This window comes from Thunnus maccoyii, chromosome 4 (genome assembly GCF_910596095.1).
Source record: "Thunnus maccoyii chromosome 4, fThuMac1.1, whole genome shotgun sequence".
In the NCBI taxonomy this organism is placed as follows: Eukaryota; Metazoa; Chordata; class Actinopteri; order Scombriformes; family Scombridae; genus Thunnus; species Thunnus maccoyii.
The window spans coordinates 23,985,334-24,001,083 of NC_056536.1; the positions used below are offsets into that span (position 1 = coordinate 23,985,334).

Genomic DNA, 15,750 nt, shown 5'->3' on the forward strand with positions numbered 1-15,750 from the left:
GGTAAAGCTGTTCCAAAATGGCTGCACTCAAAGGTGGGTTGAAAAGCCAGGCGTCATGGGAAGAGGAGCGAGATGCAATATTGTTTAAATATGAAGATATAGTGTTGTACTTGGCTGTACATGTGAAAAGTGCCAGAAATAGTGGTGCAAAGAATGAAAAGAAGAAAGCCTGAGGAGAGAATTTCAAACCCTGGCTCCTTTAATTGTTGGTTTTGGAAAGTCACAGAAATTATCGGATGCAACCCAACCAATTCCATCGTCAGAAAAGGTGCAGGGGGAGGGGGTTTCCGAAGCTATTCCACAATCTGACAAGTGGTTCTGATCCCTGAAGCACCTCTTTAATCATAGAGGTGCATACTAACACTAGGGGTAAAACACCAAGGATCACAGGAACAGCTGGACCAATCAGATAAAAGTTTAACCTTTATTGAGGCATGCTGCTTTTATTTTGCCCAGTTCTCATTCCATGGGTGAGAAAAATTAAAGGAATGAGAGGAGAGGATAAGGAGCAGACAGGTGACTCAGTAGTGCAGGGTGTGTGTGAACCTGGCATCACATCACTCAAAAGAGGTTAACTTTATCACAGCCCTCCTCTTCAGACAAAACACACAGCACCAAACAAGGACAACACTGTTCAAAAGTTGCCCCCGTGCACCCAAACAGCACATGGCTGAGTTGGTTAAGGCACGGTGCCACAGAAAACAAGCTGTGATTTACATTCCTACATGCACAGACCACATTTTCTCAGTTGTCTACATTATTTTGGCAAAATAAACTTTGCATTGTTTGGCTCCATATAATGAGAGAAAGGCATCCCACCAAAAATAGATTTGAAGTGACAAGAAAGTGGCTGCAAAGCACAGTGACAAACTCTATGTTTTCATTTACCACATATGATGTTTGTGTACTGTGTACAGAGTGGTGTGATTCAGTACAGCAACTCTAAACCCATTGCATGACATTGATGTGTAGCAGGCTGGATATTGATTGACCACATCAATAAAGAAAAGAGAATAAAAAAATACTATGTCATCTGTTTTTCCACTCAGAGAGAGTCTGAGCTCGGCTCCACAGTTCTAGCCTGCCTGTCTTTCACCAGATGTTTCTGTAGTGGCTTGATTCATCCAAGAACCAGAGGTTTTAGAGCTGGAACCCTAATTCCCCACACCTGTGTTCGGCCACGGCAAACTCTTTATTTGTTCTGCAGCTAGTCCTCCCAGCTCCTGCTGAGCGATGGCCACCACCAAATATAATAGACAAACAAGCCAGAGAGGCCTGGTTTGGCTTCTCTGTGGGCTGGACATCTCAGTGAGTGAAGGAGAAAATTTTGGTTTATTGTTCTTACTAATCAATACATTAAAATCTATACTCTGCTTTTAGATGTTCTCCTAAAGACAGAAAGTATTGAAGACATGCTTTAGAATAGTATTTCACAGGAAAATGTGTTTTGTTAAAGCGGCAAAAAGGTAGTCACATGGGTTACCAACCTTGACAAGTTCTCTCATTGGTCAGCAGCTTGTAGCCTTTCTTGCAGCTGCATTCAAAGCTGCCCACCGTGTTTCGACACACATGATCACACCCCCCATTGTTGAGACGGCACTCGTCAATGTCTGGGAACAGAAAATCATCAAGACTGGACACGTCAAATCACACATCACAAATGAAAAGGAAAGAAAAGAAACTTAAATGTGCACTAAGATCTTTCTTCTTACACATCCAGCACATATGAACCAACATTAGAATTCATTTAGAGTCATGCCTCTGGCCACCTGATGAATGTAGGTCCAATACTGACTCTTCTTTGGGCTCTGTTTTCGGTTTCCACCAAAAGGAAAATATCTGGTTTTTTAGCTGATAAATGCTCCATTATGTTCCTGCACTAGTTGCTAACTTAGTTTGACTGCAGTTTGGTGCTGAGCAGGTAGCACACAAGGGGGTTATCAGAGAGTTTTTGCTGAAAACAGCTGCCTGCTGCTGCTGGAAACTGGGTTGATGAGATGGGTGGTGAGAGCTGTGAAGCCAAAACAATCGGCTAAAAGACTGAAACGCTCTATAGAGCTGAGGGGAACTGAAGAGTTGGACAATAATCCTCTGGGGGTTCATCGCTACCACATACAAGTAGGAATGTGATCCATTGTCAACATGAAAGTATTTATCATAGCGGCTTTCAATAAAAGCTCAAAAAAGTTGTTAAATCTAAACAATGAGGTGGAGATATAAGAACAAAGTTAGGTTAAAAAAGCCAAAGTATGTAAAAACAGGATGATTATGTGTTTGGCTGTGCTGACATAACAGCCTTACAGAAACTGGAAATGAGCTTCAGGGATTTCCATACTAGCCCTCAGAAGGGCTAAAATCGGTTTGCGTGACATTGCGTTTACTGTAATGGGATGCAGCTCTCACACAGTAAAGCCTCACGGCAGTAGGGCCTCTGAGTCTTCATTGTCCATCTCCTTCCGATTATTCTTCTCTTTATTTCTGCAGCCAATACCCAATCGATATATCATGTGTTCATCCCTGCTTTTGATGGTGCTTGCTCTGCCTTGGCAATTTTGGCAGCAGTTGTGATTAATTTTGAATCATCATCACAAATGAGGCGTCCGTCTCTTGAGGGAGTCTTCATCATCTGGTTGAAATAAATGCATCAAAAATGGAATCAAATAATCCCTTCCTTGCTTCATCATTGTCTCCCCTCTTCAGAAGTGCCTGGCCTGCAGCGAACCCCTGTCTTCTTGTGCCAGTGCTGCCTGGGTTTGTTTTCCTCTCAAACCAAACTAATATAAGCCAATGTACTTTTATCAGAGTTGTTAGTGTAACATTACAAGCCATAGAAAGCAGACAGATGTCTATCCCTGCTTTTCTGGAAACACAGATTGTCCTCATTCTCTCCAAAGTCGTTTACTCCCTTGTCTGTCAGTAGTGTCTTTGTTTCTTCAGTCCCCTAATATAATTCTCGGTTTTACCCTCAAGTTTGGAATTGATTTTATTAGATGTAATATGAAAAACTTGCTACAGCAGATAGGTTGCTTGAGTTGAGGATGCTCTGCCAACACTCAGAGAGGAGGATGATGGGAAAACTGTCAAGAATACTGGTGGCATGAAAAAATATGCCGCTGAAAAGCAGACGGCAGTGTGAGAGCAGTATGGCGGTACCAACAAGGGCACTGTAAGAGCATTTGTTGTGGTTGTAAAACAATCATAGTGCTGGAGAAGGTGCTAACATGGAAGGTAAGGACAGCATAAATAACTTATAATAATTAATAATAATTCTTGTGAGTTCCAGGTGGAGAAAGAAGACAAGACATTAATTCGGTGACAGCTGGAAAGGTGCAATTTGAATGCTGCCTGGAAATGCGAGTGATGCTTTACCTTTGCAGGTCTTGCGGTCTGGCTGCAGAGTGAAGCCAACAGGACAGCTGCAGCGTACTCCTGTCACTGAATCATGACATGTGCTATCACAGCCGCCATTGTTCACTGCACAGGTCTCTGCAGGGAAACAAGCACTCACAGTCAGACAAACCCCATAGAAAAATACACCGCAGATGCCGTCTCGGCCTACTTATTTCTCCCCTTCGAAACAGCATACATGCATACTGGTGTGATAGTAAAAATTAGAGAGCCCACTACTATTTTCAGCACTCTTTTTGTGTCAAGCAGGAAACAGAAATGAGAAGCACAACAGATGTTAAGGTCTTCAGTGGTAGATAGGAATGAAGAGGAAACAAGGATAGAGAACAGAGTCATAAATGCAGCAGCTGAATGAGATTAACAGTGAGGGGTTTGAGGAGATGCTTGTGAATAATGAAAGTAGACTGACAGTGATTAGGAAATATTACAACTAACACAGCCAAACATAGGGTTTCACCATTTTCTCTATGTGTATACGTGTGTGTAAAGGTACACAAGTGTGTGCATGTTTGCTTCTCTTTGGTCAAGGTGAATTACAACCTCCAAAAGTCCTTTGTCCTGCAGGACATCTGTCTCTCCTCTATCAAGAGGGCAAAGGTTTGACTTTCAGACAGATGTGGACAAAACCATCACTTTTTCCTGGTTTTTGACAAAACCTTCCAGGCATTTTGGGGATAAAAAAGCAATTTCAGCTACCTAGCCCCTGTGTTGGCTAGACTGATTTTTTTTTTTTTTTTTTTTTTTTTTTTTTTAAAAAGGAGGTAGTCAGTCAAGACAGGAGAGCTGTTTCTCTTCTGTAGACAGTGACAAATTTCTCTGACTTTCATTTTAAGCAACAGTACAAGAGAAATTTGTACTCACATAAGAGAGACTGGTGTGTGCCTTAATAGTTTTTGTCAGCTTTATAGAAAGCCTCACACACTTGAGAAAAGAAAAAAAACAAATGAAAAAAACCTTTAGCAACCAGGAACAATCACTATAACTTGCTATAAGGCAACTGGTCTTCCAGACAGCTCATCACTTATCTCTGATGGACTGTAGGATGCTGGCTGGCGACTCTTCTAAGAAGGAGCCAGCACAGCTGGACTAGTCAAAGACTCCACATGGGCAAGGAGATGGCAGCTAACACGTGGCACTAAAGAGGGAATGCAGCTGCACTGGTTTTTTATAGAGAATGAGGATCCCTTTGGGGAAACACCTAATCCTCTTCACTTAAAATCTAAAACTGCACTGCCTGCAGCGGCCATAATGAAACTTTTTAAAGCTCTTTCTCTCAAATAAAAAACTCAACTATAGACCTGAAATTATGTATCAAAGCAAAACAGGTGCTTACGCTGATGTAATTTTATGTTTTATAGCCGTTTCACAGTCCAGTGGATGTTGTTGCTGAAGGCTGAACATGATGCATGAATATACTGGGGCACATTTCAGGTACAGATGAATACAAGGGGGGCCGAAAAAATAAGGTAAACAGTTGAAATCAACATTGCAAACACTGCTATAAAAGTGGGTTGTCTTAGGTTACATGGTACTTAGCAGTATTTGTGATCCTGCTTTATACTTGATTGTACTGTATATGTTCATCACGTCCCTGTTAGTTGGTTTCATCTTCTAGGTGCTACTCTCCTTTCTCATTAGTTTGTTATATATAGTCATGATTTATGAGGCGGTTGCCCTGGATAACTTCAATCATTTTGAAGTTTTGACCTGCCTCTTTTAGCTGTCAAATGCTTACAGCCTAATATGACCCACCTTATACTAGTGTTTGCCATTGTGTTCAAAGTTGAAATCCTTTTCTGTGAGGTGTTTACATTATTTTGTCTACTCCCTGTAGTCAGCAGAACAAAGCAATTCTGCCTCTAATCCTTTGCAGGAAAACGATGGCTCACAATGGGCAGAGGGGGGCCTTCCAGTTAATACCCAACTCCCAACCCCAGGCTTGAGAGTGCAGCACTGTGAGTGCACATAATTGCAAAGTGTGAGCAGAGACAGTTGGCAGATGAGATGATAAGACAGTGTCAGGACATGCCTCCAAAACGCTTAGTCAGGCAGCCATCTCACCAAACTGTAATGATCATGTGTTAAGAGAGCAAAGAAATATTTCTGACATTATGGTTTTGTGAAGACAGAGCAGAGACACACGCTCTCTGGTATGTGCGTGGGTTTGTGTGTTTTGGATGCAGATCAGCCCCTTCTACAGTGCACCGGGTCGGGACCCGCAATTACTGTAACAGTGGGCAGACTTTTGTAAATATTCCCCAATATGATGTCTAGTCTGTTTGGTCTAATGCTGAGCCTTGACAGTATATGTTTCATACAGTGAGGTTCAGACAGTGTACATAATCCTTTAACAGAAGCCACAGGATTTCTAGCTGCAGCACTTCTTCACTTACATCAGAACTGTTGACAAGCAACCTCAATGCAACTTGTCATCAGTCATTTATAATGACCGCACACAAAATACGTCAACGGGCAAGTGGACAAAATCCACAAAAAGGCACAAGGCGGAGTTTCCCTGAGCGTTGTTCACTGGGAATTAATGGCTTTGGTGAACTAGGTCTTTTTTTTTTGTTTTTTTGTTGTTGTTTTTTTTAGAGAAAATACTGTATTTTCTTGACCAAACAGCAAACATGCAGCTAGTGTAAGGATACTCAGAAGATATATGGGTTATCAGACAAAAACGTAACTAAAGCTCTGAGGTGGATGCTCGCTCGGTAATATAAAACCACACAATAAGATAATAAAACCAGTCTGCTAATGTTCTCTTGAGGTGCAACTGTGAAAGTAAAACCACAAATGGTTTCAGAGTGGTTCATTAACACAAGAAATAAGGAAATTAGTGTGATAAAGCAGAAAGCAAAATATGCCTCTTGCTCCTAATGTTTCCATTTCTGAGAAAAAAAAAAAAATCAGAAACTAGGACACAAAATCCTGAAATAGGTCAGACTGTTATATTGTAGCATGGGGGGAACTCAGTGTTCATGTACACACAGTCCAGTAGTAACAAATACTAACTTAAAAAACTATTGTTTCACTTCCTTACCTTGGACGAGTGACTCCTCTGAGAGGAAGCCTCCTCCCTTAGTCTCTTACATGGTATAATTAAATCGTAAATCTCTTTGATGATTCAAGGCTTGATACCGTACATCCTCACAGATTTACCGTATGAGTTTATTTTTCCTGGCATCTTTGCCATATCTATTAAAAAACAAATCATATTGAAAATTGGGCTGAATTGCATTTGTGATATTATCAAAATGCAAAGTTTCAATACTTTTCTTTTTTCACTTTCCCCCAACTGTGCTACATTGCTCATTTTACTATAAATATAGTGAAACTAATTATGTTTGGAATAACATAAATATTTCTCTGCTATTTACTTGAGTATTTTCATGTGAAGCATCCTTTTACTCCACTACACATATCTCACAGCTATTGTTACTAGTCACAAACATCCTAAACATATCATCATCTTATATGATGTGATGCTTTAAATTTAATTACCCAACAGTATATAAAGTAGTAAAAAAAATTATCGCCACCTCACATGATAATAGTATACTCAGAAAAGGGGTAAAAGTAAAATCAAATAAAATTTTAAATGCAGGACTTTTACTTGTAAAAGAATATTTTTATACTATTGTATTACTACTTTGGCTTAAGTAAAAGGACCCTGGGTATTTCTTTCAGCACTGGTTTTATCTTTTGTATGTTGTAGCACTAAATCATGGACATATTATTGGCTCCCTCACCAAAGCTAATAGGCCGTGATGATGTAGTTTAGGAACACCATGGCCAAGTGTTTGAAACGGTGCAAGTGCAATTCCCCTCATATCACCCTGATCAAACACAAATAAAACCAAAGTCTTTGGTCTGTCTCTTAAAAGCCATCACAGTTAAATTGATGGGTTTTGGACCTTTGTTAAAGGCTCCTTGTGCTCATGCTAATACATCCTAATAGATCAATCAAACAGACTTCAAGAAGGGAGATTCTGATGAGAAAAATCTTACCATTGGGCAATATTACCTACAATATATCTTTATCTCTTTATGTAATGTTCATACTGCTTGTAAGAGTCACCCTGTTTGCAGCTGTGTTTTGAAAAGGTGTGGTTTGACACAGGCAGCGGTTATTATTGAGAGGGCATTCACAGAAAGAAGAGGAAGGTGGGAGGGGGAGGGGGGGGGGAGTCAGAGAAGTCAAGGGTCAAGAAGGATGATGCCCATGTTGGGAGTGGAAGGGCCTGTTCAGTGTCTGCTAGGTTAGCTTCCTCTACTCCCCGCACCCACAGACCCCCAGAGAGAGGAGTCAGAGGAACACATATTTACCATTGGGGAACAGCTGTGGGGCTGGCGGGGACTGGATACTCCTCTCCCCTGCATGCACGCGCACACCCACACACACGCACACATTGTAAAAACACCACTTTAGTTCTCCATACACTTGAACCTCGTAGCATTTTTGTGTTATGTAAATCATGTGAGCTTGACAATGCAGACAAGAACTAATCTGAGAAGGGATCATCTCTCCTGAGTTAAATAAATCATTAATGTCCATTTATGTCTGCAGGAGGTGATAATGACATGAGAGAATGACATTATGTTTGTTGCAAACAAAAAAAAAAGAAAAAGAGAGAGACAGCCTCTTACTGGCAACTGAACAAACAGCAGTGACTATTTTTCCAAATCTTAACAACAAACTGATGATGACAGGTCCTTGTCTAGAATGAAAAGGGTGACATCTCAAGGCAAAAGTGTTACCTCAAAAACATGCAGTCATGCAAAATAAATATTCCACACAATGCAAACAAAGTGCAGTGTTTTTTGTGTGCGAGATGAGGCTTTTGCTAGTTAGTATGGGTACTGCAAGCCTTGACAGACAGAGCGAGTGGTGGTTAGTGCTGCAAGCTGAAAGACAGAGACAGCCAGATTCATGTCTGTGCTTTATGGTGTCTTTTATGGTCAGATCATTTCAGAATTAATGTTGCTAAGCTCTTACGTCAAGTCTGTAAAAACTGTCAGTGGCCCAGCTGTGCAATTTATGTGCTATCACTAAAAAAATGATTTCAGAAAGTATTTTTCTCCTTTTTACCTAAAATTAATATCAAATTAACACTTTTAATTGACTGTTTTTTTAATTCAACAAATTCTTCAAGCCTAATTTGCCAAATACTCCCATTTTTACAGTCCATTGTGTGTATATTTAGCATTAATTGTCCAAACTGTATCTGAAACATATATTCAACTATATTGTACACATATTGGTATGTGAACCATCTATGACACAGATGGGGTGACTGATTAGGCATTTTAACACCCCAAGAAAATAGAATACTTGTGTACTCTGTATTTATTCCTATACCATTTCAATTGTGTTTATTAAAGCAGGTACTGTAATGGATTCATCATCATGATATCTACAGGGCCAGAGCTCTTTTGAGGTGCCAGATGAAGAAATAAATGCTCAGCTCAGCTCTGACAGTAACAAGTAAACACCACAAAGCATGCACAGTTTACATCGACTGCCACTGTTTGACCAACAGGTCCGAATCTCAACATGCAACATCCAGAAACAACAATTCTCAGCAGTTAGGGGAAAGGGCACTTGTGAGATACATTTAAATTCATCAGCATGAATGCGCAGACCACCCGTAATGAGAGCACACTGTGTTTATGTTATGGGCATATGCATGTAGACTACATATGTTTACATGCATGTAATGCATGCATGCTGGAGGTGTACTGTATGTTTGTGTGGTTGTTTGTATAGCTTTCTGTTTGCATTATAAAATGCATCTCTCGTCCTCTTTCTGTACGGGTTTCTGTACGAGTGAGTGTGTGTGTATATGTGTGTGTGTGTGTGTGTGTGTGTGTGTCTGGCATAGTGTGGCCAACTCTTCAGATGATTGAACTCCTGAGCATGTCTGCATCTGCCTGCTATTTGTGAATGTTTATGATTTGCTGTGCTAACAGCATGAATGCTTCCACATGATGGCTGTTTCTTTCTGATATTTGAACTGACTTGATACACAGAAATCTAATGCAAAAATAAAACTGATTTTGTTAGGTCTGTTTCAGTCAAACATGCGACTAAGAGCGTGTGTGTGTGTATGAGAGAGAACAGTCCATGTGTGCCATCTATCTACAACCCAACTGACACTAACATTCCTACCTACAGGATGCCCAGTATCAACAAAGATGAGACAGGAAGAATAAAGAACCAACATTTCCAAACAGAGCAGCATGGTGTATTATTACAAAATGCAGACCAAGCCTGGTTGTGAAGAGACACCACAAAATGAATGAAAATGTGGCAGAATGCATATGAAACACCCCACAAGATAGATTGAACAGTGAAGCAGCAGCATACTGAAAGAGCCCACCAGACTAACAACAAAGCCACTGACAAGGCATACGCTGGTTTGTAATCATGTGCCATGTTCCTTTTGGATATAGTACGCAGAGTCTTGATGAGTATTGTTTTCACTTTGTGTGGTTGCTATGGGTACCCTCTACACTCTATACATCACATACTATTTCTGAATGCAGTGAGAGAGTGGTAACTATCACTACGTGCCATACAGATGCTGTGTAAAAATACAACAACCCCAGCGAGCCATTTTTACATTGTTTATGACAATTACAGCTATTTGAAACTTCAGGATTAGAACACGACTTCTTGGGCAGATGAGAGAGTATTTGTTTTAAGGCTTAAAATAAATAAAAATGACATTTCTTTCTTCAAAGCAGTGTCTTCGAGGCAGCAGATGTCATATTTATTAAAAAACATAATTGTTTGCCAGAAGGATAGGATTACCGTATTAAAATCTGGCACGCAGTTTTTGAAGTGACAAACAGTTTCAGCATACATTTCATTTGAATCATTTTTTATGGTGGAAACCCCACACAGTTACAGTCCTACTCCACAGTAGTGGTGCTTTACTGAAGGTCTTCCAACATTCTTGTCACTCACTCTCTCATCAGTGGTTCATTTGGCAGATTATTTGTTTTATTGAGGTTTTATTAACTAGTAAGAGTGTCTGGGAGATGGAGCGCCCCACTGTCGACCACAGAGCAGCCCTCTGTATCCCCAGACTCTGTGGGGGAAATCAGAGATTTTAACTGGCTGACTGCTTCCTAATCTGGCACACCAAATGTACATTTGCTCTGCCTTGGGAATACGACTGGCTAAGACATATAATTTGGTTGCGGTCAACTTTGTGGCATCCCCTTGGCCTAGCAGGGTACAGCAATAATGACAGGTTGGCTGACCAGACCTTGACATAGGTTTGGCTCTCATCAGGGCTGCGGTAATAAAGAGGATCCAGAAACACTGAGCTAATCAGCCGCTACCCAAACCAACCTCTCAAACTTAACAGCCTCCGAAACCAAGCAACCACCTCAGCAGTCTGCTCTGCAGGCGTAGCTTCTAATTCTATTACTATGTTTGTCTTCCTGACAACGAGAAAATGTCCCATCCAACTTGCTGAAGCTTCCATCATAAATCCAAGTTACTAACACTGCAAAGTACCACCTAAATTGGTTTTAACGGGTTTGTACTGTATACAGAAACTATTAGTGACACTTTGGTTAAACAAGCAGATAAAATAAAGCCCTGTCTACAGTAATGGTCAGTCTCAGTTTTACGCTTGACCAGCTTTATTGTTAATGTTGTCCAAGATTATTGGATGAAATGTCTGTGCAATTCTGCATGGCTAAACACGATGCGTACATGTTTATCGAGACCTGAGCTCTGACTTCTCTGTGCCTGCAGGTCCCATCTGATGGAAAACTGCCCTTCAGAACGGTTCAATATGCCTGAGTAGCTGAATGATTTTTACTCAACTTAAGTCAACTGAGGCAAACACTGATAAATGCCAGTGGAAGGTTAGGTCAGGTGTGAGTTAATCCCCAATGGAGAGCAGTGGAGGAATTGACCCAAGGGCTAATAGAGGGTGTGCGTCTGACTGCATGGATGGAGAAACAGAGAGGGACAGGGAGAGTTGTTGCTCAGTGTCCAGTGAAGAGGAGGAGGAGGAGGAGGAGGAAGAGAAGCCAAAGCAGATGCAGGGAGCGAGAGGTTACTGGAGCAGCAGCAGAGGGGAAAGCACAGTGGGTGGTAGCCTTTTGTCCTTGTATGTCACAGATCAAGAAGAAAAGACTCAGGCGTACAGCTACTGTAACAAGGCCTGTATTTCAAATTGCATTTTATCACCACAAACCTCGTTTCAAACATTAATTAAACTTGCTTTTGGAAATTGGGTACTGAACTAATCATTTGTGGTTCTACATTTTCTCATTCAAAAGCCATTATTTCTTGCCTTTGGTAGTTGTATCTGGGTGAAATGACTCACCTACACAAGTCTTTCCATCGCTGTGCAGGACAAACTTCATGTGGCACGAACACTTAGGGCCATGGTCTGTCTCTTCGCAGATGTGCTGGCAACCCCCATTCCCGTAGTTACACGTCACTATCAGAGAGCACATAGTTAATATAAACTGCGCATACAGGATAATACACACTCTTGTTATGTATTTTTGGGACATTTAATGCATTTTATTTGAAAGTTGAAGGGTATGACATGAAACAAAAGGTCTGCAGCTGGAACCTCAGGATGCCCCAGGATAATACATTCCTTCCCTGCTCCATAATGTAAATATTGCGGGATCAATTGAGACCGCATTCAGTCCTTCTTCAGAGGGCTTCAAGGAGACATACTATGCATGAAGAGGGATATGGTGGAGGTCCTCAACTGTCAAGTCAAGTACATTTTTTATTTGTATTATTTTGTTTTATTTGTATATCTTCTGTGGAAAAATTCCCCTCAAAATTCCCCTCAGAGGGATCCCTCTTCCAGGATGGTGCAATAGATGTGTGCAATAGATAGTTGTGTGTATAGAATAGACCTGGTAGCAAAATTACAGAACTACAAATGGAAAAATTGATTGGATTATCAAAGTCACTTCTAAATAGTATGGAAAAAAACATGCTCAAATTACTGCAGGTGCACACCAGTGTTAGTATTTGCTATTAGCAAAATGATTGTTAAACTCATTTTTTGATAATTGCCTGATAGTACTTTGGTTGCTTATTAAAAGCAGTGTATAGCTGGACTTCCCAATTAAGGACAAAATCTGTGCACCATAATATGACGGTGCCATGCTTTGATTTATATATTTACCTCCTCAAGTGGTGAATCGAATGGTGTATTTCTAACGACTATTCTATCACAGCTTTATTCCTTCCAAGACTAAATCTTTTGATCAACATTTGAGTTGTAGAGGACACAGAGGTCACATTTTTAAACACTACAGCAGCCTTTGAGGTAGTTTTGAGCAAGAGGCTGAACTGTCTGGATAAAAGCGTCAGTCCATAAGCTACTGAGACAGTGTTCATTTTAATGCAGGTCACTTGTACTGCAGCATGGACAAAAAAATAAAGTGAATACGGCTTTTCCTTACAATTCATGACATTTATTAAATACACAGCACTCATGTCAGTTACACAGAAATGATGGAGAGACTAAGATTTCTAGTCTATATATATATATATATGTGTGTGTGTTTCTTTGCAAATCTTTAAGTGCAAATACATTTATGTGTTGGCGGATGAAGAGAGCATTAACCTTGGCACTTTTAACACACCTGTGATGACAGAGTGAAAAAGAGCACGAGTGAGCCGAGGCTTCCACCGCCATCCTGTCTGCACCCTACCATCCCAGCGCCTTTTGCCCTTTTCCTGGGCTGTCACAGAAAAACTATAGAATAACACTTCTCCAATCCTTATCCAAACACAGACAAATCCCCCATCAGCCCTGGCCCCAGCTCTGACAGGATGATCTCCGTTGCACAGCAACAGGAAGTGTGCGCTGTCCGTCAGAACGGTCCCCTTCGAGTAACCTCCACACTTGCCCTGGTTGTGTAAATGATCATTCCTTATTTGATAAACACGTTTTTCTTTACAAGGACTGTTCGGAAGATTAGTCACGGCTCGGTAATGTAATGTAAATGTCAGTAGCCTACTTTAAATCTGTTGGAAGGCATTTGTGGAATGAGAGCAATTATCCATCATCGGCAGGTTTCCAACCTCAATCACCTTTTCATGAGAAGCCTATAAATCCTCCTTCTGGTGTGTTTTCCCCATGAGTGTGTGTGTGTGTGTGTGTGTGTGTGTGTGTGTGTGTGTGTGTGTGTGTCTTTCATGCAGGGGAACTAAGCTTGAGCTTGAGACGACTTACATTTGCAGTCCTTCATGTTACGGGTCAGCTGGAATCCAGGTCGACACTCGCAGGAGATGCCACCCTTCTGTGTTTCCCTACAGATGTGTGCACAGCCGTGATTCTTGTCCATGCAGGTGGGTCCCTCCTTTGCGCCTTCTGGTCGTGCTGTGAAGGAAACAGCAACACCAGGAGAGAGAGTTTATCTCTTAACTACCACACAGATCACACACTGTTTTTAAAGCCAAAGCCCACTCAGTAAACTAAGAGTTTTTGGTTTTAAATTAGATATTAAATAGCTGGTAAGAGGAGTAAAAATATTCAAATGCCTGTCACGCATTCTGACCCTCAGTCACATATATGCCTACTGCTGGTGAATGACATGCCCGGCACCTCTTTACAAAGATTCAAGCACTTGTTGGAACATGTTCACTTGTTTCAAGCTATAAAAAGGAGGCTGCCTACACAAAGGATAAAACTCCCAGCAGGAGCTGATCCCGTAGACTTGTAATTTTAATTGAGGTAATCCCCATAAAGAAAAGAAAGGAGGAACACACAGAAGGAAAAAAAAAACTCCTTGGTTAAATTCTCCCTGAAGAGACCAAAAGAGAGTAAAATAAGGGCATTAGTGTACATTTTCATGAGTCATCAAGGTTGAAGTACTTCAATAAGAATGTGACAAACGTCTAAAAAAAGAAAAACACTAAACTAAGATATTACTAAAAGAGGCTTTTCATATTCAGAGCTTTGCTAAACATGGCACACAGAGATGCATAATTTCTGTGTGATGTATAAATGCTTGATGAAAGGGTACAACAGACACCCAGCATGCATTTTCACGACTTGAGACCCTCGTGTCATGAATTATTACAAAAACAGAGGCAGCACTCCCTCTGCTTTGCTCCGTACTGTAATAAAGATAGCCGCTTTTTGCTGGAGAAGACTGATATTTGAATTATTTGTTGTGAAACACTGCCACCGCTAAAGATGCAGTGACAAACCCCAGCTCTCCGGCTCATTAAAAACCAAACTGATCCCTCTCCTTTTCCTTCTCTCCTGGTGAACGGGGAGGCAGTGAGCAAGAAGACATCTCCATTAATGTCTCATTAAATCTGCAGTTGCACTGAAGGGTGTTTGGAGGTCTAACTTTCTTAATTAGACAACTTTTTTTTGCTATAAATAAGTATTTGCATATGTGTGTGGAAGTGTCAACACCTAGAAAAGCTCATATAACCTTGTGCACTCTTCCTCTATAGTCCAAATGTAGTTGTATCAGTCTTGACAACCGTGTGCTGTCATACAGTTTCCATGCACCTGCCTCAAGGGCTACAATGAGAAAACAATCTCCGCTTGACAGAAACAGGATTTCAAATCATTCTATCCTTAATTACTTATACATGTGCTTTAACTCATGCCTCCTTAACCTCTTTTAATTATGTCCTCTTGTTTTCCACACATTTTGCTAAAAACTCAACCTGCCCTTCTGTACATTTCCACTCGCAACTCGTGTCAGAAATCTATTTTTGAGTCTTTCGTTACTTCAACGAGCTGACGAAGCAAGAGCGATTCTGACCTCCTGGTTAAATACTTTCTGTCGCTTTAAGTCTGTCAAGAAGTGTCACAAGGTCATACAATCCTCTCAGCTTTTACTGCCTGAGTTCTTGTCACTCTTGCAGACGGGCTGAGCTATCAAGACACTAACTGCAGCTACAGCCTTCCTTGCTACACAAAGACTCAGCACTGAGCAAACACTGGGCCAGCGCCTAAGCTCTGGAGGCAGAAAGAAAAAGGCACGGCAGGACGGAGTGAAGTGACCATGAATGAGCATCAACAGAGCAGCTGCTTTAAAGTGCTGCAAATTTCACAGTGAGTCATGTGGATATTTAAGTAGGATGTGGAATTCAGTGGTCCCTTTCCTCGCCTTTGTGTCTATGAGGGCAGAGCAAGAAACATGAACTTAACAGAGGATTGAATTTCCAACTAAGTAACCCCAGTGGACTAAAGATTACTTACTAAGGTTGTATTATGCATCCCAAAACTCACTCCACTCCCTCTTCATTTTTATGCAGCCCCTCTCCTCGAATGCTACAGACTTATCCATCAATAACATGTCGGGCTGGGGCCA

The 15,750-nt window shown here is 41.0% G+C and overlaps 1 protein-coding gene across 2 annotated transcripts in view; it reads right to left on the reverse strand.

Annotated features, from left to right (window-relative positions):
• scube3 (signal peptide, CUB domain, EGF-like 3) overlaps positions 1 to 15,750 on the reverse strand; it is a 72,728-nt gene that overhangs the window by 13,925 nt on the left and 43,053 nt on the right. The window contains exons 5-9 of one of the 2 annotated variants that reach the window (XM_042407837.1): positions 13,647 to 13,793; positions 11,763 to 11,879; positions 7,738 to 7,785; positions 3,370 to 3,486; positions 1,488 to 1,610 (exon numbers count right to left, since the gene is read on the reverse strand). In XM_042407837.1, the coding sequence (XP_042263771.1) occupies positions 1,488 to 1,610; positions 3,370 to 3,486; positions 7,738 to 7,785; positions 11,763 to 11,879; positions 13,647 to 13,793 (552 nt within the window). The remainder of the gene's footprint in view (positions 1 to 1,487; positions 1,611 to 3,369; positions 3,487 to 7,737; positions 7,786 to 11,762; positions 11,880 to 13,646; positions 13,794 to 15,750) is intronic. The other variant, XM_042407838.1, reaches the window with a different exon arrangement.